General features: G+C 42.2%; 3 protein-coding genes across 3 annotated transcripts; 2 read left to right on the top strand and 1 right to left on the bottom strand.

Annotated features, from left to right (window-relative positions):
• The first annotated feature begins 37 nt into the window (after window positions 1–37).
• On the top strand, window positions 38–1,191 carry mRpL32 (mitochondrial ribosomal protein L32). Its single transcript, XM_066725569.1, has 4 exons — window positions 38–266; window positions 452–715; window positions 786–928; window positions 1,011–1,191. The coding sequence occupies exons 1-4, from the start codon at window positions 176–178 to the stop codon at window positions 1,128–1,130; spliced, it is 618 nt and encodes a 205-aa protein (XP_066581666.1). The 5' UTR covers window positions 38–175; the 3' UTR covers window positions 1,131–1,191.
• A 146-nt stretch (window positions 1,192–1,337) lies between these two features.
• spn-F (Protein spindle-F) lies at window positions 1,338–2,964 on the bottom strand. Its single transcript, XM_066725567.1, has 4 exons — window positions 2,412–2,964; window positions 2,059–2,338; window positions 1,710–1,994; window positions 1,338–1,650 (listed from the first exon to the last, which is right to left on the bottom strand). The coding sequence occupies exons 1-4, from the start codon at window positions 2,631–2,633 to the stop codon at window positions 1,406–1,408; spliced, it is 1,032 nt and encodes a 343-aa protein (XP_066581664.1). The 5' UTR covers window positions 2,634–2,964; the 3' UTR covers window positions 1,338–1,405.
• Window positions 2,965–4,499: 1,535 nt separating this feature from the next.
• Window positions 4,500–23,681, top strand: Cad89D (cadherin-89D). The gene is made up of 22 exons (XM_066725292.1): window positions 4,500–4,725; window positions 9,397–9,541; window positions 11,700–11,830; window positions 11,910–12,068; window positions 12,933–13,041; window positions 13,114–13,316; window positions 13,378–13,506; window positions 13,924–14,887; window positions 15,110–15,268; window positions 15,577–15,754; window positions 16,216–16,474; window positions 16,774–17,077; window positions 17,149–18,833; window positions 19,760–19,972; window positions 20,556–20,644; window positions 20,728–20,811; window positions 20,881–20,949; window positions 21,021–21,224; window positions 21,308–21,514; window positions 21,739–21,903; window positions 22,640–22,993; window positions 23,106–23,681. Exons 1-22 carry the CDS (start codon window positions 4,723–4,725, stop codon window positions 23,173–23,175), a joined length of 5,883 nt encoding a protein of 1,960 aa, XP_066581389.1. The 5' UTR covers window positions 4,500–4,722; the 3' UTR covers window positions 23,176–23,681.
• Window positions 23,682–23,895: the final 214 nt, after the last annotated feature.

The following is a 23,895-nucleotide window of genomic DNA, read 5'->3' as shown; positions in this document are numbered from 1 at the left end:
ACTCCTCATACACTCTGCAACTTAATAATCCTTCGGAAATTTTGTATTGTTAATATCTTAATTTTTATACCACGTTTCGAAGAAAATGATTTATTGGTTTGTCTGCTGTTTTCAATGGTTTCAACAAAAATTGAGTTGACTACTCGAATCAATTTTTCCAACTTAACTCGCAAACATGGCGTTGAACATGATACATAGGTTAAGCAACGCATTTAAAAACTTTGAAAGAATGGTGGAAATTATTCTCGGCCGAGGTTTTCCGCCAGGTAACTAATTTATTTAACTGTTTACGTAATACTTGTTAATAATTCGCTACAATTGTTTCGTAGATAGACAATTATTGCATCGAAGTCATTTAAACTTAACCTTATTATTTTCTATGGTATATACTATACAGGTTTAATATGTAGAGTTGAAGATTAATTCTATCTTGTTTTTTTTCCTTAAATAGAAGCACTTTGTGCTGTAGATTGTTCAAATGTGCTAGGTCAGTCATCGATGGTACAAAAGAAAAATTCATGGTCACTTAAAGAAATTATGGATAATGGAATTTTATGGGCAGTTCCTAAATCTAGAAGAACTCTTGAGAAAAGAATGAAAAGAAGATATGGTGATCTAGAGAAATGGCCACACTCTTATAAATTTCCAGTAGCGAAAACAAATATTTTAAGTTGCGTGCATTGTGGTCATGATTATGAATATGGCACACTTTGTGGTAAGTATCGATGATGTTAATTTTATTATGGTGAAATACAGATTTCAACAACATTATTTTAATTCTAAAGGACATTGTTACGAAAGAGTAAAAATGGAAACAAAAGAAATGCAAGATGCTATTCAAAAAGAATTAGGATTGGAGCCAGTGGAACAAGATGTAGTTGTTTTGTACGAAGATGATATAGTTGATAGAGAGAAAGAATTCTGGAAGGTAATTACTTTATTGAAAATATTCATATGCTTATTATGTCTATCTTTGCCTAAACAAGTATAAATTTCTTTCTTACATTTAGAATCAACGAGTGGTGGAGCTAAAAAAGAAACGACCAGAATGGTTCCACAAAAATTTACTGCAAACATCAACTCAGGAACCATCTGACAGTAAAGAAGTTAAACCGACTGATTTAGCCTAAACAAAATATAGTGTATTTTGTCCTTAATATAAACAATAAATAAACAATTGAATAAAAAATATCTCCTGTATTGGAGTTTGTATAAATACAAGATGAAAGAAAGAGTTAAAAGCATTGTTTTATTCTTAAAACTAATTTGGTGCTATTTTTCAAAATTCTATTATTTACATATAGTTAGATTTCTTTTACCCTGTTAACAATTTGCTTAACCAACATTACATCAACAGTCTCAGGGAAGAACCACTGATATTGTTCTCCAGCAGAAAATTTATTGATTATTTATCGTCATGATTAAAATGACTCAAAACATGATGATAGAAAGTAACAAAATTGCCTGAATAAATTGCTCCACACATGGGGCAAACCTGGTGGGACTCTTCATCAGCATTCTGCCTTTCCATGTTTAATGGAATACTGGTTTGAACTCCATCTTCTTTTAAGTCACTGTTTCCATCAGATTGCGTGCCAACCTCACAAATTTTTTTATACTTGGCTGCTGTACAATTTCTACACATTGATGCTAAAAAGAAAGAAGTTATATAAGTATTTTATTAAACAGATAAATCATGTCTCATTTACCTTTTTGTGAGGTTTTCAAGTTATGTACAAGTTTCTTTAATCTATTTTGTAAAAGTAACAGTGATTCTTTAGTTTGGGAAAGTCGTATTTCATGCTGCTTTAAGGGATTTAAAGGATCTAAATCAAAATCTTCAGGATAAGTAAGACCAATTGTTTGTAAGTTTAATCCAGCCCCATTGTGCAATTTAACCATTTCTGCATATTGTTGTTCTAAATCAGATTTTTCTTGCATAATACTGTTTATTAATCTTAATGATATTTCCTCTAAACTTTGTTCCGAATCAACTGAAATAGAAAAGCCCTATGTAAAAAATTTTAAGTAATAATCCTATTTAACGTTATACTGCACCTCGCTCAGTAGCCAGTAAAATATTAGTTGTTGCATGTGGCTTTAGAGCATCGCATATTTCACTAAAATTATACGCTGGAACTTCCATTTGTTCATTAACTGGGTGTTGCTTCAAAGTATTAGATATTTTAGATAAACGTTTATTCAGGGTTTCATTGGCTCTTGTCAATTTAGTTAATCTTTTCCATAATTGATGATTTTCTGCAGCTAACATAAATATGTGATGGGTCAATTGTGCCTTTAACTCTGGTCTATTTTTGGTAACTTCATCGAGTTTGTCCTATAAATAATAAAAAAAAAGTCTTGAAATAAGTTATTCAAAAACTTGGTATTCATAAAAATAATTTGCCAACCTGCAAAGTCTGTGCCATTATCTTAACATTTTTATCCTCGTTGTGTTCAGCTATCACTTTGGAGTCCCTTGCACACTCTTGTCTCAAATATGCATTTTCTTCTTCCAAAGATGCTAATCTACTTTGAAAATGTAAGCATCTTTCTCTCATCGTCTGAAATGCTATGAGCAATGCCTGATAGGATCCAAAATTTTCAGTTTCAACATTTTCTGGTACTTCCATCTGACACAGGTACGTAACAATTGTAGAGAAGAGTTTCAAACTCTGATAAATAGAATCTAAATTATATAAATTAAGTATAGGAAACTAATAATTTTATGTATCTTGATTACTTTGTAATTTGTAAAATATTTCTTAATTCAAGTAAAATTTAAATCACTGTAATTAGTGCCATATAATTAACTGGCAAGGACTGATCACTGTTCACTATTAGTAAACTATTAGATATTTTGATTAAATGATCAGTGCAACAATTTGAGACGTATGCTTTAAAAAGTCATATGGCTTTGTAATAACGTTAACACAAAAGAGGAGAGAAAACACAACGTCAGTGTCAAAATAGGAGTTTAAGGGTAGAAAGGTAGATTACCAAATGATGGCTACTAGCTATTAGTGCGCGCTACTACTACAGATTAAATACCTTGGTAAGTTAGGATTTGGAAAACATCGCATATCGGAAGCCGGTAAAATAGGTTATAGCATTATCAAACGGTGCGAGGAGTGTGAGAAGCTTTGTCAATGATGAGTGGGATCTCTGAAGTTTGACTGAGATTTTTATTCTCTAAAGAGTCTGAAGGAATCCCTTGTATCATTATGCTCAGAAAAAAAAGAAATATTGTAAAAGCCCACCTTTAATAACCCCATCCGAGTAGTTTTAGATTGTTAGTAAAAAGTCTAGCTTAATCTACACACAAAGTGTCAGTAACGTTTCTAAAATGTTCTAACGTGTCAAATTGCGTCCGGGAATGTATCAGGAATATTTTTCACACTATGCGTGAAACGTTTCAGAAGATCTTTCGACAATGTTAATTCTGATTACAAAGAATCTTTTCCTCGGGGGTGAGTCTGCTTTCGTCGATACGATTTGGGTAAAATTAACTTTAATATTCACGGTGAGTTTGAAGAGAAAAGGCATGAATGCCAAAAGAGGATTCGATAGTCCCAGTTCTCTTGGCATTTGAAGCAAACTCTTTTCTTCAACCTGATTTTCACGTAAAACGAGCATTGTTATTCCGTTTTTCGATGCAGGATGGGATGTTCAATGCAGAATTGAAACGTTAATTCAATCCGTTTATGGATCTCCTTTGTCACAGTTTGCCGTGTGAGGGGTAGACTTGCATTTCCGGTGAATTTACGAGAAAACTTTTTCTCAAAAGTTTCACTGGATGTATAATACGTTGGGAAAGAATACTTTCGAGATCAAAATCTTAGTCCTTATTCAGTCAATCGTAAAAATTTTAAGAGGGATTAGGAGACAAAAAAGAGGCATTTATATTCAGACAAGAAAAAGTTCGTTTCAGTTATACGACACTTCATTGACGATAATGATGATCATTTGTCTGTCGATTGCTCGCCAAAATGGTTTAGCAAGTGTTTCTTCATGGCTTAATCGTATCGCAAGGGCGTAGTTTCTTTTACGCATAGCTACGAAACGATATGCAAGTCGTAGTATGCAAAACGATGAAACTAGATAAAAATTTTTTTCAACGTGCCTTACAAGAACTAGTTTCTATTTTATTGCGTGTGCATTGAATTTAATGAAGAAAATGTCAGATTAGTGAGTTCCTTTCCCTTTCACGCATTTGTTTAGCCCGTGTGTAACGGTACTGCGAGCAATGTTAGTGGATTGGACATGACGAAGAGAGAGAGAGAGAGAGAAAGAGGTTAGAACTTAGGATGTTGACGCGCGCGAGCCTGGCTGGAGAGAGGCGTTCGTACGGATCGCAGAACCCGGAAGGAACAAGGCTCATCTGTTGCGAGTGAATTCACGCTGGCCAGGTGAGCGTGAGCACGTCCAAAGTCTGAGGCTCGAGCTACGTTACGCGGTGCAGCACTCGAGAAACAGTGCACGGCCGGCCTTGGCGAGAAGCGGTTGCTACTTGCGACTGTGCAGGTTGTGCAGTTGCCACACTTGGTTTCCTCGCATTCTGCGTAGAGCAATAAAGTACGCGAAAGAGTGGGCATAAGGAAAGGGGAAGAGTGCGTTCAACTCAAGCAACTCTCATACCTATCCTTAACGTAAAGCCGATAGAGTGATTCTGTCAAGAAATTCATGAAGAAGGGGTGCCAATGGAAGATTGCCCAATCCTAGATGGTAAGTTGATTTTTATGATCGATCCTGTATATTGATTGGCTGAATACTGTGAGCGTTGGCGCGCACCAAGAGTCATGGGATGATTTCGCTCCCATTGGAAAGCGGGTTACGAGGTTGGTGTGAGTGCAGCTGGATTGAATAAGAAAAAAAGGAAGAAATAGCGAAGATCCGTGGGCGATCGAGCGTCGAGCTGCCGCGGCCGCGGGCCGCTTTGAATTTCAAGCGTCCGAGTTCCTGAAATCTAGTTCTCGTGCTCCATCGTTAAATCAGCACTCGCGCGCGGACCAAATTGATCGGTTTCATTTTCTTACCACAATTCCATTCCGAAGTCGCTGCAAATTCAATTTCATCCATTAGTTTCCGAGCTATCAAGGCTACGGTAGATATCCTTGAACTTGACGAATCCTTGTCTAGTTAATTCGATCCGGACAGAAAAATGGCCAAAATTGGCCGGAGGACCGTGAATTCCAACGTTCGCTTCCCATTTCCCTCGCAAATATTTTTCCAATTGTATGGAAGGCGCCTGACGAATAGCAATGTGGATATACTGATTCAGAAAGAGATTTTATTTTGAATCACTGGAATATTTTATCCTTCCGTAGCGTGTTTCTTCAATAACTCTAAGAATCGCTGTTAACTTTCAGCTGACATTGCGCGACGCGATGCACAAAGGTTGTGTTTACATGATGCATGGGGTCCATTGTATCCGCAAGCTTAAGCTACTTTTGCCAAGTAAACAGAGGCCGGTTAGGTTATGTGGTCAACCATAACAGAGAAGATCAGTAACTCCACTCTGGGTGCCTCAACGAGGCGAGCCAGAAAATTTACAAGAGAAAAATTCCATGTAAACTTCTTAGAAACAAATCTGACTCAAGTAAAATTAGCATTTCAAATACCTATACTACATTTCTTTCAGCTGCCAGGCGTTGTAAAAGTATATCCTGTCCAAATTGATTTGATGGATCTATCGAGATTCTTCTAGGTGCATTATATTTCAGTAATCGATATGCACTTCTTGAAAGATCCGTTAGTGGTTGTTTTGAGGTGTGTATCAGGCTGTGAAGTTATTGTTCTGTTGGTAAAATTTGCGTAGATTATTAGGAATGTAGAATTCAGAAGTAAGAGGATCTTATCGATTGCGTGGAATTTCGCGAATTCAGTGGAACGGAAAAAGTGGAGCAGAATGGTTTAGCTTGGTCCGGGCTGGAAGAATGAGAATTTTTTCTCAGTGGAAAGGAGCGTAGAGACGTGGAAAAGTGAAGCCTGCTGCACGTGAATTGACTGTACCACTCCCGCGTACGTTCTCGATGGATGTTAAAGTGCACGAGGCTTGTATTTCAATGTGCTGGGCCTCCTCGGCTACGCAGCTCACGACTCGCACTAAATTCAAGCAGGGAAGCTCACTTTGTTTTCCGTCCTCTGTGATATAAATGCGATTCATGCGGGCAAATCGCCGGGAACTGCAGTGGCCCTTTCAAGCGAAAACCAAAGCGTTCGGTTTCGTAGCTTGGAATCGTTTGTTTACGAAAGAGGGCAAGGTCGTAGGTATCGAAGAATGCTTCAATAATTCCATCAATGGAAATTTAGCAAAAAATCCATCAATAATGCGAATAAACGATAATTCGAGTTTACCGAGCGGAAATGCGCACAGTAAGATGGAAAGTTTAGAGCGGAAGTTTCATTATAATTAATATTGCTGCACTCACTTTGTAATCGGAAGATTTATCAGCTGAAGATTTCGTCATGCTTCGCTGAAAACGTTCGGTAGGTATCGAAAGTTCTTGTGCTCTACGGAAATATCAAATCCTCTGCACGGCTTTCTATACCGCAACTCGAGCGATTATAGTTAACAATTACCGCGGCCATTGTGGAAAAGTGTGAATAATCAGTAGCTTTATAGAAGAAAAAAAGTATCCGACTGGTCGATTAAACACATTAAGTTTGGGAAAAAGCGTGAATAATTGCTTGATCTTTAATAAACGCACGTTTCGCAGCTGGTATAATAAAAAACGCAAGTGAATGAAGGCATAGTCCCATACAGCACTAAGTGACTTAAAGACATCTTTTATACAGCTTTTAGTCAGCTGTACTGTATATGGTGTATAGGGAAACGGGACTCGAGCAGATCGATACATCTCGATTAAGCGGCGCTTCGAGGAGTCGAATTAATTTGCTTCTTGGCAAAATGTAAATCGAGACACGTCGCACTGCGGCTCGAATTAAGACACCTTGGATCATTTGCTTGTAATTTTCTCTCGTGTCCCACAGGTGCACGAGTTAGTCTGTAACGGTGTAAAGTTCGTTAGACGATAAATTATCTAAGATGGGACTTATTCAGGTACTCGAGCTAGGTTCTTTTTGTCTATTGTTACCTTGACCGTGCTTTGTGTGTCCCATTCTTGTCGCTGGAATCATCAGTGGTAAATCGAGAAGCTTCATGAAAATCAGTCGAAGCGGAGGAAAGAATCGAGCGGGCGAGCGAGCGAGCGACTGTCGCGTGACAAATGACTCGTTTGGAGGGTGGCTGGCATTGTTGTAGGGGGCGCTGCGAGTCGCGAATCTAACATGGCGACAAAGGGGGTCGAGATTCTCGAGAGTACTTCGCTTCGCCGCGCGCGACCGCGCCATTACAATTCGTCGGGTCGAACAATGCGCTTTTACATCGTGACGCCGCTGCTCCAATTCTTAATATAAGACAGCTCAATACTGATCCAGGGAACAATGAATAAGATACCAATGAGACGATTACTTGGCAAGGATCTTAAAGACGCGTGCTGGACGTCCAACGGCAGCTTTATCAGTATTCTCACTTTCGTTCGCCGAGATCTGGACCCCTCGTCAAACCTCTACCACGTCTATCGAAGGATACCTCGAGCAATTCCATGCTAATCTTGTTTTGCATCAATTATGCAATATTATAATTCGAAATTTGCTCGTCACGAAGGAAGGAGGCTCCTCGATAGTCTATCAATTATTCGACGAAAGATCAAAGTGGATCTGGTCGAGAAATCGATCACGATGACTCCGCGAGGTTAGAATCTCAAACATCACGCTGTCCAGGCAAATTCTAATGTTGTGAAAGCAAGAAAATTCGGGAAAGTCCACTTGAATTTTCTTCCAGCGTGCGTCCTGTGCTCTTTATTCTGATTCTTGCTCGCCAATCCACTTTCACTTATGTTGATCAGTCTTTATATATATATATGTAGATAATAAATACTCGTTGCTTTATTTATGTAGTGTTTTTTTTCACCTTTCATGTCGAGTCTTACGTCGCTTAGGAAGTACATAATCGAGGAGAAAAACTGGGAATCCATTCCCGGTTCGGCACAATGTAGGTCGCGTTATAAATGCGTACTTTATTATAGCTCGAGCGAGAAATATTTCTAGAATTACTAATTTTGATGGGGAAATGGTTTATTAGAAAATCTTTGAGAAGAGAGCCTCGACGCGTTTCATAGAAATTGTGCATTCGTTCAAGGTCCAGGACTCTTTGCGCGCTCCATTGACTTTCAAATGGTTCTTCAACTGTTCAGGAAGGTCAGGCCGAGGAGCACGGTGGAAGAGAATCAAAGTCGTTGTCCGCGTCGTTGTGCAATTATACGTATATATATAGAACACGCAAGATTTAGCTTGCCGATTGTTTTCTCATGGAAAGAAGAGGAAAATGCGGGATCAGGAAGGGATTATCGTATTTTATTGGTGGTCAGTGGCCAAAGCGAAAGGACGATCGTCCTGGGGATAGATGTTAGGAAGGGGAGGGGGGAACCTACATACGCCAACTTTTTGCCATCCCCCTTCGTTGCTACTTGGGCAAAAGCAACTTAACCAGCTCCGTGCACGTTTTAAACAAGTGCCGAATGCCGACTATCTTGGCTATCAAATGCCAGTCACTCGTGAAACGTGAAACTAGGCGAAAGTTCGCTTTCGGCAGGGCTCCCGCGCGAAAAGACCCCGGACAGTGCCGCTTCGAACTCGCCACTCGTGCAACTAGTCTCGCGCTGTGTCCTTGGACTAGGTCACACCCGTTGTTCTCTTCCGTCTCTCGAGGTTTGTGTTCTGTGTGATTTTTTCATCCGTAAACAATTAAACACTCCAAACGGAATAACGCTGTTATAGGCATTGTTGCAACGTTGGAGAATCGGTTATCGATCGCTATTACCAGTGGTGTGAAACTAGGCGAAAGTTTTGTTTCTGATTGGTTGTCACACTGATTCGAAAAAGAGGTGGGCGGCAAGAAATGCAAGCATAATTTTGCAATGACTCGTTTAAATGCATTAGTCTCGCTGATCCAGACGGTAAAGAGCAGGACAAAATTTTCTGATGATCGATCTTTCCGAGTTTGGTCGCGGCGATCGACGAAAGTGAAATCGCTGCTGAGGAGGGAAAAAGCGCAGGATTTTACAGTTAATCGGGCATCAGCACGATCAGTTCCGTCGATGCGTTGCGAAATGCATTTCGTAGATGGCGGTAGTAGTGTGTCTATGTATATAGTGTAATAAGATAATAATAAAAGAATAATAATAGAGTGTAGGGAAAATGTACGGTTGGAGATGTTAAGGCGACACGCGCGGCTAAGCTCAGAGGCCGATGCGAGAGACGCATCCGTTCCACTCGCGTACTTTCCCCTATATGATATCCGGCGACTAATGGCGTTTCAATCCACATTTGCAGATATGTTCGAGCCCGAGGCGTGAAGTGGGAAGCGTGCAAGCGGCTAAAATGTTGCACCGCTCGAGTAGCAGTATCTCCGCACCCACTGGCATCTTCCTCTCGACGATCTTCCTCTTCATCATCGGAGCACCGCACCAGGCATCGGGTACGTTGCACTTTTTTGACCTTCGAACCAACTTGCCGCCATCTTGACCCATTTGACAATGAACGCAGCTAGGAAGAAACTCTTCTATTGCTGATTTACGGACATGAAAAAACCTGTTGAGAAGAGACCACGTGAAGTTGGCGAGTATCGTCGGTGCAGCCGTGGAAATCAAGGAATATGAATTAATTCTCGAGGAAGATTCGAAGAAGAAGCATTTCGTTAACGCAGAAACCCGGAATATTGTCCATTTCACGGATTTTTATCCGTAAAATTGAAATGCGACACGGCTTGTCGAAATTATCAGGAATCTATTAGCTTGGCAAAACGGTGTACAGTCATGAGTAATGGGCACGGAATATACGGAAGCTTGGCAACCACTTCCCATCGTTACCATTTTGGATCGTGAGATCGGGGACTCGTCCGATTCATTCTTTTCCTCCTAACGCTTTGCGAATCAACTAATTAAAGCTAACTAATTAATTCCAATTTTTCTGTCCTTGAGAATTGGATCAATGTAAGTGTGCTAAATCCATACCGGATAAGATGATGCGATTGAAAGTGGAATTAAATGTGTGTATGTAGCATATATGTAGATAGGTATCGTATTATGTTATCACAGTAATCTTATAGTACGGATGTTAGGTTCTTTTGGAAAGTTACGTGTTTCACGTCCTTCCTGTTATTAGCGGCTTACGTATTATTGGAAATTTTCAACACGCGCTTCGACGAAGAACCGAAAATATTGTAAAAGGAAAGAATGAAAGGAAACTGTGTATAGGTATGCAGTGTTTATTCTTTCCTTGCCAAGAATTGCCAGAGTTTAATATATACAGCTCTCGGATCAGGTGAAAGTACTCTGTGATAAACGTTGCGTTAAACACCTGCTTTTACACTCTGGCATTCTCAATATTCTGGTCAATCGATCTGAGCTTATTGTGAAAATTAACTGGATCTGCTGCCCTATGCTCTGCCTTCAGCGGACTAAATCGATACTGATTTCGCCAGTAGTAATAGTAACAATTGTAAAAATGAGTAGGAAAACAGTAGTAGGAAAGAAATTGATTGCTTTATAATACGTGAATTGGTGAATATTGCGTACATAACGTGCGCGTACCAAAGTATCACGGATCGTTGACCGTCTTGCGCAATAATAACTCGCTTAGCCTTTGCAGTTCGTAGTCCGTATAGAGCAAGGTTTTCATAAGGCTGTCGACAGCAATGAAACTGACAAAAGAATATAGTTTAGCGATTAAGTAATAAGATATGCATGGAAACTCGAAAAATTTCTCTACGCAATGATATTGACAATTTTGAAGATTGGTACTATCGGAGCAGAGGTCGCAAATTACCAGATGCTTCCCATCTGAAATTTTCATTTTGGAATAACCTCGGACCCTCGCCTTTCGATTCTCGTCCTTTGACTCGATTATGCGTCTTTACGCCACTTCGACACGCTGATCTTACACCAAATTCAACCGATAAATCATATTTTACACTAATTTTTCGTAGCTCGTGCCGGATCAGTCCAAAACGTCAGATCTGCACATACAATTTCCTTTTTTTTTCGCTGCTATGACGTCACAAAAGTTTGTCAAGAGAATCGTGAAGCACGAATGGAGGAAACAATTAGTAAAAAACTGGAAAAATTCTTTTGTCAACGCCAAAGCGAGATAATTGTCGGTTTAAAACTGTTACGTTAATTAAAGAACGATTACTCTGTGGGAGGAGATATTGTCGCGTGCCAAGGCAAGAATAATAAGATATTACCTTATTCTTAATGGTAAGTTCCGTAAGGACGATGCTTACGTGCCGTATAACCACCTATCTGCCTCTTTTATTCGTTTGCATAACTCTGAGCTCAGTTGATGCCCGCGCGCCATTAAAACTTTCTCGGTGCAATTTACATGCTCTCAACCACCACGTATTTAAAAGCTCTTGCGCTTAATTGAAGTTCAGTCCGAATTTACCGTAAACCCATTACTCAATTATTTCCATTTTTTATTTGGCAATCAAATTGCCATTCGTGCAGCTATGAGAATGAAGCTGTTAATAATTATAATCAAGTCGATTCGTTTATCATTGTAGGATATTCTTGCATGATTATATGTAGTCGTTGCTCACATATCAATTTTACAATAGCGCATTTTTATCGTTGCAGGATGCCAATTTTATCCAATCGGCGAGTACCTGAAATTTGTAAGGGTTCCGGAGAATCTTTCGGTGGGCACGGAAGTCCTGTTACTGGAAGCCCATCCGAGAAAGCATTTCACGTTCCTCCCAGTTGACAAGGTATTATCCTCCAGCGGGAATCTCATTGACGATTCATCCAGCGTGGACCGACGACATGCACGAATTATTTTTATTACAGGAAGAAGACACCCGCTTCTTCGCCTATAAAGAAGTAAACAGGACTCACGTATCTATCATATTGTCCCAATCCTTGGACGATCTCGTCGACGCGGAAACGCCACGGAATCTTTTGAAATTCCGGATAGTCTGCGACTTCAGCGATGGCATCGATAACATTGTAAGCGTTGGTAACCAAACCGAAACGATGTAAACCTTGACTTTCGTCGATTTTCCTCCTGAGGTTTGAGATAGAGAGATTTATTGGCTAGGGTACCTCGATCGTTAATTCTTGGAAAGCAGAATCGATGGAAGTCGGGTTACAGGCTACTAGTGCCAGAATTGAGTCCGTTTGCAACCAAAAGACAAACGGAGGGGGATACGTATATCCATCGCAATCGAACATCTGCATAAGCACGTGAATCTAATTTTGTTGAAAAAAGGCTCAATTCTGGCGTCACTCGTACAAGCTCTGTCACTTTAACCACTCCTCGATACGGAAAAAGTCATGTATTTCCGTAATTATAAGAGTTATTCAACTTTTGCATAAGACCTTTCCGAAGCCTTTTACTATTTGCATTCAGGAAGATCTTACTGAAATTTTTTAGATATTTCTTATAGAGTCACGAAGATACGAGTCCTTTTCAATGCATACACTTTGGAACGTTTTAAGTGTCGAATCCTGTGTAGATTCACAAATCACACACTTTGCATTTAAAAATTTACTTACTTTACTTTCGACCTATGTTACTGCACTTTTACTCTGCTTACTTAATTTATCAAGGTTTATGTAACAAATTTCATGGAATGACTCGACTTTACGATCCGGGTGGCCTTTTAGGTGAAATGAAAAATCACTCTTTTTCATGCTGCTTATCCGTTTTTCTCGTATTTTCTTTACCCACTACTGCCACTTGACAGGATGTAGTAGGGAAAGATTATACGTAATGGCAAATACTGTATTTTGTGATGTAATAACTTTAAACGATGGAAGTTTTTAAATATTTTGTTTTAAGAATTATATTGACTTTATCAATGTGTTCAGGTATCGTCACATTTATCAGTAACAGTGTACGTGGAGGATATAAATGATCATGCACCACAATTTGTCGATGCACCTTATCACGTAACGGTGGATGAGCTCACACCAACAGGTAATACTTCTTACAGTAAAATCATTACGTTAATCAGATACGATCGAAAATTAAAAATTATGGTATCGATAGGTGTAACAATTTTTCGTGGAATTCATGCAATGGACAGGGATAAACCGAATACACCAAACAGTGACATATATTACGCAATAATTAGTGGCAACGAGCAAGGAAAATTCTCCCTGGAGTCCGGACACAGGACAGCCTTAATTCTGAGGAAACCGTTGGATTATGATCGTGGAGACCGTCAATTCAATTTGGTGATAGCAGCTACGGTGAGTCAACTTTAAATACTATTTTTTCATGCCAATTTTAATTATATTTTAATCCATATAGGATCGCGGAGTTCCAGCCAAAAGCACCAATACCACCGTGAGGATTTCAGTGCTGGACAACGATGACCTTGATCCAATGTTCACCAAGGACGTTTACAAGGCGAAGATTTTCGAATCTTACCCCCTTCAGGTTAAAAAACACTTATCAATGATGCAATGATACGTTTCAATTATATCTTCGTTTTCTACCAATAGAAAATTTTATGCGAAGTTTGTTGCAAATCGAAGAGATTCAAAAAATACCGTGAAATTTTCTCCCCTCGTCCAATTCCATTTGTTCAGCTGCGAAATGCTGATTGCAAAGTATCCTCAGTCCGCTCTTAAGCGAAGCTTCCACATTGCTCGTTTAACCAATGGATCGAACGAAAATGCTTTTGCTTTTCCATTGTCGTGGTCGATATCTCGCGTTCTCCTAGATTTTTCAATTAACAGCAGAGTACGTTGTAGCGAGAAAATATTGATGGTTGTCAATTGGCGAGTGGCAATTTTGAAAAGACGTGGAGAAGAGTTGCTGTAATTGATTATTTTTCTCTTGGTTTATATATAGGAAACAGCTGGGATACAGAGGAAAATAAATTTCACCTATCCAATTCACGCGGTGGACCATGACAGGGAAATCGACGTTCCAGTGAGATACGATATAATATCTGGAAACGAGAGGGGTTTCTTCTATCTTGACCCAAAGAATGGCAGCCTGTTCCTCAAGCGTCCAATCGATCTCGACGTGGAGAGGAATTTGCCCAGCAACACGTTCGTCCTTCAGATTCATGGATCCCAGGTGGACAATCCTCTGAAAGTTGCCAATGCCAGGGTCGAAATAGAGGTGATAGATCTCAACGATAATCTGCCAGAATTCGAAGTTGATTTGTACAATATTAGCATCGTGGAGAACCTTCCCAATGGATTCAGCGTGCTTCAAGTTATAGCTCGAGACAGGGACCAAAACCAGAATGGCGAGTTCGATTACGCTCTTCAGGATCCAAGTGGAGCATTTTCGGTGGACTCGCAATCGGGATGGTTGACCGTGAAGGATCAGACAGTTTTGGACAGGGAGAAACGCTCGAGTCTCAGCATGAAAGTCTTGGCTATCGAACGGACGCCCAGTGTGGTTCTGTTGAATGGTCAACCGCAGAACGGATCTTCGGTTGACGTAGAGATCACCTTACTGGATGCTAACGACAATAACCCGATTTTTGTCCCTGGAAACCTGTACGAGCTGGTAGCACGCAGCGACTCCAAGGTTGGCACGATTCTCGGTCAAGTTCACGCAGTGGACGATGATCTGGGTCCGAACGGGATGGTGAAGTACCGACTGCAAAGAACCGGAAACTCCAGCGTCCGCACGCCACCATTTGCAGTTGACGAGATCACCGGAGTAATCACAGTGATGGAGAGTCCTTTGCTCGAGGGAAGGCACGCGATTTTCGTGGAGGCTGCCGATCAACCGGCCAATCCCAGTGAAAGGCGATTCTCTCTTGCCGTCGTCACTATCGATGTCTTCCGGCCAAACGGTGAACCAATTTCTTCTCACAATCCACCTATTTTCTCCACTCGCTGAGCAATCTTATCCTCGCTCAAACACAGTGATTTCGCTGCTGCTTAATGAACAATTCCAAGTTCCTTAAAATATGGGTCGCTCCTTAATAGTCGAATCGCTTTTCTTTTTATGACAACAATGTATAAAAGGAGAAAAGTACGTTTACGTTTCTTAGTAAAGTTATTCTGTAATACAGGCGAGGAGTCATGGCAGCCAGATTTTATCGGAGCCCCCTATGAGTTCTGGGTTGGTGCTAATGTCCCGGTTGGTACCAGCGTCGGTCAGATTCGCGTCAACGACGCTGTCAAGACCAGCGATCTTATCTACGATCTTCTCCATGGTTATCACGATGGAGGTATGTACTTCTTAGAAAGTGCTAATTCTTTATTTATCTTCCACGAATGCAGTAAGAGAGTTTCTTACTTTCACGACAAACCTATGTTTCGTTATTCTAAATCAGAAAGGAGGACGTTAAAAAAGAGCAGAGAGCCAACTAATTTAACCCACAGTCGCTTATTATGCGATCGTAAGGTAATTTCGTATACTATATTAGGTAAATTTCTGCATGAGGTTTTTTCATCTGTTCAAAGTGTTGCTATAAGTATTCATGCATTATTCAGATTAATACGTAACACATGCTGCATACATATCGATGATTTTCAGTGCCATTTGCCGTGGAGGAGCGATCGGGTACAATAACGGTCGTGGACCAGATCGAAAAGTTCCAACGCTCCACTTACGATTTTGAGGCAGTCGTGACCGACGAGAGGGAGCTACATCTCATTACCAACGTCTCCATTCACGTGGTCGATCCAAGCGACAGGAGAAGTATTTTTGCCAAGTAAGTCTGAATTAAAATTCATCGAGATAATCGTCGATCCACAGGATTTGTGCTTCTCGTCCAGCTTACCAAATTTTCACGCAGCAGTGAAAATCCAGCATGTAACAGTAACCCGTGTAATGACTCTTAGGGGCCAAATTCAACGAACGAGTCGGAGAGTGAAATTTTTTAATGACTTCCTTTCTCTCTCTCTCTCTATCTATCTCCCCACAGCCTTACAGCATCATGATAATTGGACAAATCATCTATTTGGCAATATAATAGCATTCAGAATTTTCTCAAGTGGATATCGACTCGTCGTTGGTCGAGACTCTAATTGTCCGAGAATTTCGTCAGATGCCGAAGGCTGGAACAATTGGCGACGATGTAGCATATTCATAACTCACGACGAGTGGATAATTTCCGCTTTATCTCGTGTTCCCGTGGATATTGCTGAAAAAGTCGATGGCCTGTTATTGCAGGGGAACGACCACTGCACCGATTGTCTTTCATGCGAGGGAGAACGAGCCGGGTGCGTTGATCGGCCAAGTTTTGTCGCGCAACGGCACGAGTTCCGGCCAACCGAGCAGCTTCCTTATCGTCAATCAGCAGGATGTTCCTGATATCGCCATTACCGAGGATGGCGCCCTCTATGCGCCGCAAGGTCTGGACCGCGAGGCCAGACAAAATTACAGCATCACCGTTATTGCCGAGAACTCCAGGAGGGTTGCTGTTTTCCAAGTAAGTCGATCTCCTTCTGCAGCATAAACTTCGAGTTCCTAGCGTATAATCGTTACTCATCCTGACAACTCCTACGAGCTACAACGATATCTTGCTATGCTATACAGAGGCTAACCAGACTCTGCTATAATATAAAATCCTTCCTGATCGTTCGATTAAATTCCACCAGAGTCCTTGAAAATTCAATGCAAATTCTTGTATAAACTCTGGCCCAGAGAACGCCCTAAACTTTCCAAATACATGGAATGCTTTTGGTGGAAGGAGCTTTTGAATATTGTTTATCGATTTTATTTTTACAGGTGAAAGTAATTGTGGTTGATGAGAACGATCATGCGCCGCAATTCTCGCAGCCTGTGTACGAAGGAAGAATTATGGAAAACAGTGCGAAGGGTAGCGAGGTGATGTTGACGAACAGGATAACTGCCACGGATGACGATGATGGAGATAATCGTAAATTCGTCTTGAGTTTGCACGGAGAGGATAGCGAGATCTTCAGCATCGATCAGCCGACTGGTCGAGTTTATTTCGAGGCTACTGGTGGCCGAATGTTGGACAGAGAAGACCGAGATCGTTATGATCTTATCGTTAGGGCCAGAGACAGTGGTAAGAGTAGAATTGTCAGTGATTGGCGCTAAGACGAATGTCTACAAATCCGTTTAATCTTATGTGTACAGGAGGACTACAATCCGAAGCTACTCTCAAAGTGATTGTGGATGATGCCAATGACAATGCGCCGAATTTTATACGAATGATCGTTTTACCGGATCAAGGAGTTCGCGTGGTCAGAGACAATACTGCTGATTCGATGACGTCGAGTTCAGAGATCGAGCGGAGAGGACCAGTCGGTGACAGGGATGTACCATTGTTGCTGGTGCCAGAAAACGTCACAGTGGGTGCTCCGTTGATACGTTTAATCGCCGAGGACAAAGACGAAGCTGCCAGTGGCTCGATAAACTACATTCTCGCCGAGGAAGCTATAGGCACATCTGGTGGTGTTCGATCGGGACGACCCGATGGTCAGACGGCCAGACGATACTTCCTAATGGATTCTCGATCAGGCGAAATATCAGTCAGCCAGATACTCCCAGCAGAACAAGACATTAGCTTACTCGTGGTTGCCAAGGACCACGGCGGCCTCTTTGACAATATAACCGTCAGAGTGCACGTTGTCGACGTCAACGACCATCCACCTGTTTTTGAAAAGTCCTGGTACACCTTTGACATCCCCGAAGGCAATTACGTATCCCACGAGTTGGGAATTATTCGTGCCACGGACTCGGATTTCCGGGACAATGCTAATCTCACTTTCGAGCTGGCTGGGTTGGATGACAGACTCAAAGAGGCTCCTTATGTATTCACTATATCTCCGCAGAAAGGAGTTCTCAGGGTCAGCGGGACTTTGGACAGGGAAAGCACAGCTGTGCACAGATTCGCAGTGATTGCCAGGGACAGAGGACAGCCTCGATTGAGCTCCAGCGTCGACATCGAGGTGAACATTTTGGACGTTAACGACAATCCTCCAATGTTCTTCGGTTATGACGATCTTGCCGAGGACGAGTCCGGCAGACGACTTCCGGTTTACAGAGCGTCCGTTCCCGAAAACAGTCCCATTGGATCGGCTGTGTTGAAGGTATCTGCGAACGACAGCGACTTTGCCGGAAATGGCAATGGCTTGATCCTATTTGACCTTGGCCAAGGTGCTCGCGAGAAGCATTACTTCACCGTTGACAGCAAGGAGGGGCTCGTGACTACAATAGCCAATCTCGACTACGAAGTTGCTAAGACCCATCGACTGATGATCACAGCGAGTGACCTTGGCTCTCCTGTGAGTTTAACCAGCACGGCTCTGCTGGAGGTGACAGTGCTCGACGTGGTGGACGATGAGACGGATAACGAGATCCTGAAGAGTCCGACCTTCAAGCATCGCTATTACGAAGTGGAGGTCGACGAGAACTCGACGACTCCATTGTTGATAGCGACTTTGGACCTTGCAGAAGGCTATCGCAGCGACCACATCCGCTTCAGCATAGTCGCGGAAGGCAACGATGCCAGGGAGCACTTTGCGATAGACCCTAAGAACGGATCTTTGTACTTGATAACAGGCATCGATCGGGAGCTTAGGGACCGGTACGAGGCGAAGATTAGGGTCGACCGGCTGAAGACTGGGAGGGGTATGCCGGTGATGATCTACCCCGTTGTCGGCGAGAGGCTTAACGGACTGGCGCCTAACGAGGCCAGGGTCGTTGTCAGGGTCAAGGACGTCAACGACAATGCTCCCAGATTCAAGTCGAAGGGCAGACCCATCCTAGCTGCGATACCGACCACCGCCCATTACGGCTACGAAGTCGTCAAAGTCGAGGTTGATTTTTCTCTTCTGCACTTGTCACTGCATCTCGGCCTTAATTAATCTCTCCTTTTTTACTCGTCCTCACAGACGCCCCCTTCCACACATCTTCATTTCTATCGCTCCCTCCCTCCCACACCAAGCTGCCTTGCTCTTTCCACTTTCATTTCTTGTCTCTTTATTCCTTGGACCGCCTGCGATGTTTTCTATACGTCTGCCGAGGTTACAATAGAAATTTATAGCTGAACAGTTCGCTGATTCGGGATTGAAATGCGCTCGCCTTCATATTCTCCCGAAAGATAAATTTCTATAATCCCGGATCTCCCTGATTAAGACCATTCTGCTTTGGAATTTCAAAAAACCCATTTTACTGCGCTTCACCTTGCCCGATGAGTTTGCCAACATAGTAGCTCCGCTATTCGCAGCCTCCATTTCTCTCATGGCAATTTTATCAATGCGCGCAGCAACGCTTTCTAATTGAATCTCGTAATTCGCGAATGAAAGGCTGCGAGGAAAAGAAGTATACGGAGGATTTGCACCGTGTTGGTGAAGTTATATTTATATACCACTGAGAAAAAGAATCGTTTGCTTCGCGGATGAAAATTTCATTTAAATAGTCACAATTAAATATATTACTCGGTTTTTTTTTCACAAATATCTGAGACTCGATTGAACCAAGATTATTTCAATCGAGTCAGTTTTATTCCATATTTGATTAAATTCCATTAGAATATCCAATAAATACTTAATTGCCAATAATTAAAGTAAAATTTTATTTGAAACAAATGATAGTTTTCTTTCTCCACCGAATAAGCTGTAAATTAAGAGGTTGATGAGTTAGGTTGTCGAGTCCGTGATTCGGTTTACGAGGGGGATAGATTTTAAATTGAAAGCTGCAATTTATCGCTCCAGCTTATGTGTACAAATTGGACTGCTTGCAGGCGGAAGATTTCGACGAGGGACTAAATGGAGAGATCCGCTACCAAATTCTTGGCCGAGAGGACGCGCCTCGTTTCGCCATTGACCCACTGACAGGTCAAGTGCGCTCTGTGGCCAGTTTCGCCCGCGACGCTGGACGCGTTTTCGGTTTCGACGTCAAGGCCACCGATAGGAGAGGCGCGGACAATGGAAAAAGCAGCATCGCCAACGTCTTCGTAGGTTTATCCTGGTTTATTTTCTTTTTGCTCGAAGAAGAAGAAAACCTTCGTCCTCCGAGATCCGCAGCCGTGGCAACTTTGCGTCTATCGCAATCATCTCCTTTCCGTTATTTACTTGTTACGGAAATTACGAAAAAATACAAATAAATGGAAAAATCAGTAGAGATGGGAGACACGAGCAATCTCCACTTGCTTCTCGGACTTTAATTTTCCAACGTTTATCCGATAACTGCTGATCTCATTTTGCTGGGAAAACGAAGCCTCTTGGAAACTTCAGTGGCAGTGCGCGGCCTTGAACTTCGACCCGGTTTTCCATTATTGCCTTTTCACGCTGCCGCACAGGAACGACCGAGGGAGTCGGCTGCAGTTTTAAGGGAGTTAATTGAGCGCGCTCAAAGATTCCTCGCTTTAATACGGTTAGGAATTCGAAATGCGGGTATGCCGGAAAAATTTTATCGCTTCGACTATTTCCACTCGGAGCTCTAATTCGTTATTATTTTTATTATTATCAGTATCATATAATAATATAGTAGTAGCGTAATATATCGATCACTACAATTTCCCTCCTCTTCTTCTATAGGTGTATGTGCTGGACGACCATAAGCAACTCGTTATGGTAGTTGGCAAGAAACCCACATATCTCGAGCCAAAATTGGACAATATTACCCTGTAAGTCAATAAGGTTTTTTACACATTTTCCTGGCACGATATATCTATCGATTTAACTCTATTTTTCTATTTTCATTTTACAGTACTTTGAGAAATCTCACGGGATTGGATGTTCGAGTGAGAAAGCTCGAACCACACATTGAGAAGAATTTAATCGATACGGATTCGTAAGTGATAAATTTGTTAGTTCGTAAGGAGAAATCAATCGTTTTTTCCAATGGTGTTTGATTTTTTAGAACCGACGTCTACCTTTACGCGGTGGATCCGCATCGCAACGTTATGGTAGACATGGAGACTCTGCAATCGTGAGTTTACGCAGCTCGTTACAACAATAAGCTCGATTTGAACGAGTTAAACACTCTGTTTGCGTTTGCAGGGTATTTAACAAGAAAAAAATGGCGATTAAGCGTGAACTGGACGAGTACCGAGTGCTGGAAATTGCCGGAAGTGCGCCGCGTCGTGGCAATCAGCGCTACTTACTGTCGACCCTGGAGGTGGGCGTCGTCGTCTTAGGCTGCGTCGTTTTCGTCGGAGCCCTCGTCACTGCGCTCTGCGTTACCTGCGTTCGTCGAAATAGACGGTAGACTCGTCTAAATTTTTCAAAAACAATCTATCACACACGAATGCAGTTGTTCAGTTTGCTCTTTGTCCTCTTCTATATAGGAAACGTCGAGAGAAGGCTGTGTTCTCGACTGGTGGACCATTAGGATTCGCCCTGACTGATCCCAGTGGGACTCTGCAAAAGCCGCAACTTTTCCCAGCCTTCGTGACGGATGGTCTGCGTTACGATCCGGAACCCATGTGTACGGAACTACCAAGAAGATCGAACAGCATCTGCGACCATGGCGGCAATTGCGTTCGATTTCACACGTATGCACGAAAGCCTGAAATTTTCCGATAATAAAATTAAGCGGGAAGTGTTAATTTTAAGGGTTAAATTGCTTCTTCTCCTCCCGCCGGTACCGGGTATACCACTGTGATACGATAATGCAATAAGTTTTCGAGGGTCCTGAAAGTTGGTGCTGGAACAGCGATGAGTTTTCGAGGATATCCGAAAGTTGGACGTTGACAGAGGAATCTCGGGTTGATTTCAGGTTGGCCGGTGGAGTGAAGCACGCGGTACGAGCCACCACGGGCACGAAAGGCCTTGAAACATCCGCGACGTCCCTGCATTCCAGCGGTCAGGACTCGGGAATCGTCGCCAGGGCTTCTTGCCACTGTAGCCACTCATCCAGCCCTTCCAGCGGAGAGAGCAGCAAGTTAGTGTAACTTGGACTCATAAACGCTTCAAGTACCATAAAACTCCCCAATTACGAGTTTCCCGTTTATGCAGGCGGGTGCCATCTGAATTACGGTCAAACCGGTAAACCGGAAAGTCCTCGAATGACAGTCGAGCTTAAAAACTACGTAAAGCTCATATCTCGAGACTTTAATCATTGCACTAGTTTGCCCTGGTAATCCCAACGTAATATTGAATGAAGCCAAAGTTAATGTTTGTCGGAGGTTGATAAAAGTGATTGGCGAAAAGTACTCGAGCGGAAGTAGGGTTAAAGCAGGTAGGAGAGAGCTGGCCTTTTGTCCACGGGGATGGAAGGATATCTACGGTTTGTCTGTTTCACAAGAAAGCCGGAGAACTACAAGCTCTCCACTAATCCATTTTCTATTTGCTTGATCGACTCTAGCATCCCCCTCAAGGATGTCCGTGGCCTCAAGGTTAGCTTGGTTTCAGCGACTGCATGGTTCCACCTCTATCTTTTATAAGAGAGCGCAAGCTCGAGCTCGCCAATGGATGGGGGATAAAGGGAATAGAGGCTCGGAAATTATGCGGGTCCGATTAGCATATCTCTCTTACCCGCCAGTATCTATATGTACCAGGGAAATTATCATAGATCTCCTTTAAAAACTGTAAAAATTCAATGATTCCTTCGGAACGTATATGTAGTATGGATCCGCGTCTCTCCACGCTTCTCTTTCAATCAATTGTTTCCTTTTCAGTGGATACGAGGATTCTCTCAAGTCCCTTCGTCGTCGCGAGAGACACGTAGATGCTATGCGCACCATTCCGGACAGCTTGAGCGTCGGTGGACATCGGGGAGCTGCGGCAGCCGCGAGAAGGAGGCAACGCTTTCACTCGTTTACGAATATCGAATCGATGTATGCGCAAGAGATGATGATGCAGCGGGATCCTCGCTGCTGCACCGAGAAGCGAAGTAGACACGGGCCGCATCAACACAGGAGAGCTCACTCGGAAGCCGAGAACAACATCACGGAAACGGTCATTCACGAGCATCCCAGAGCGGAAATCCATTCCTCTGCCATACCGACCGCCTCTGGTCTTCGTGGTAAGTTGTGAGTCATCCCTCTTTCATATTTCATCATTATTATCTCATATCTGCTGTAAATCTTCCTTCGAACCTTCTTCCTCATTAACTAGACACTTTTTTCACTTTTCCTACGACAGGATCGACGAGTCACGTATTGTATTAGGGAGCCGAAAGCCGAGTGGAAAGTGCAAACTTTCGTATTTTTGAGAAAAACTTTCTCTCCAACGGAGGATGCATCAACGCCCACGGCATTCTTTCGTGGTCTTCGCCAGGGTATAATGAGCAAACGGGCTGAATTGACTTTGACCTTTGCCATGTTACACGTTGCATTATACGAATCACCGCTCTCCAAGCAACGCAACGTGCAAAATTCACTCGAGTCAACAAGCCATCTACCGTGAAACTTTTCACCCATTTTTTAACTTAAAAGTACATACCTATATCGTGGTGTCATCTCGTTGCCAAAGTACTCGCGCGTAGTGCGCAAAATACACCATTAATTTTTTATATCGATTCTATACTCTTTCCTCATCGGAGCTGCGCTACTTCTATTGTCACTCGCACAGTTCAACTTACCCATTTTAACCATCTTCCTCTCCCCTCTAAAGAAAGTAGTCTGTTTTATAACGTGTATATGTATAATTTGTGCAATAATTTATAGAATTTTGTAAAGATGTAATTATATGCGTTAGATTTATATAGTATAATATAATAAAGGCAATTTATGGATCGAAAGTGTCAATTGACCATTTTTAACGGCGCCCGGGCTGAAGATCTTTACATTTAATTTCTTATTAAAACCGTCGAGATCCTAAGGTCAGCCTCGCGACACGATCACGATCTTGACGGTGTCAAATTGCAATTTCCTGGAGCGTTCTGGCACCCTGAGAATTTCTTAGGCAGAATCAAATCAGTGTGGGTGTTTTA

The sequence above is a fragment of the Prorops nasuta genome, unplaced genomic scaffold, assembly GCF_024137725.1.
Source record: "Prorops nasuta isolate Cenicafe-Biocafe unplaced genomic scaffold, Cenicafe_Pnas_1.2 PNAS00004, whole genome shotgun sequence".
Taxonomy (NCBI): Eukaryota; Metazoa; Arthropoda; class Insecta; order Hymenoptera; family Bethylidae; genus Prorops; species Prorops nasuta.
The sequence above is the reverse complement of the archived record's forward strand: the minus strand, read 5'-3'. Positions and strand labels throughout refer to the sequence as shown.

Coding starts and splice junctions, on each gene's coding strand:
- mRpL32 (XM_066725569.1), top strand. CDS start 176: ATGGCGTTGAACATGATACATAGGTTAAGCAACGCATTTAAAAACTTT. Junction 267..451: donor CGGCCGAGGTTTTCCGCCAG/GTAACTAATTTA, acceptor TTCCTTAAATAG/AAGCACTTTGTGCTGTAGAT. Junction 929..1,010: donor GAGAGAAAGAATTCTGGAAG/GTAATTACTTTA, acceptor TCTTACATTTAG/AATCAACGAGTGGTGGAGCT.
- spn-F (XM_066725567.1), bottom strand. CDS start 2,633: ATGGAAGTACCAGAAAATGTTGAAACTGAAAATTTTGGATCCTATCAG. Junction 2,339..2,411: donor TAATGGCACAGACTTTGCAG/GTTGGCAAATTA, acceptor TATTATTTATAG/GACAAACTCGATGAAGTTAC. Junction 1,651..1,709: donor CTTGAAAACCTCACAAAAAG/GTAAATGAGACA, acceptor CTTTCTTTTTAG/CATCAATGTGTAGAAATTGT.
- Cad89D (XM_066725292.1), top strand. Junction 13,507..13,923: donor TCGAATCTTACCCCCTTCAG/GTTAAAAAACAC, acceptor GTTTATATATAG/GAAACAGCTGGGATACAGAG. Junction 19,973..20,555: donor GCAGCATCGCCAACGTCTTC/GTAGGTTTATCC, acceptor CTTCTTCTATAG/GTGTATGTGCTGGACGACCA.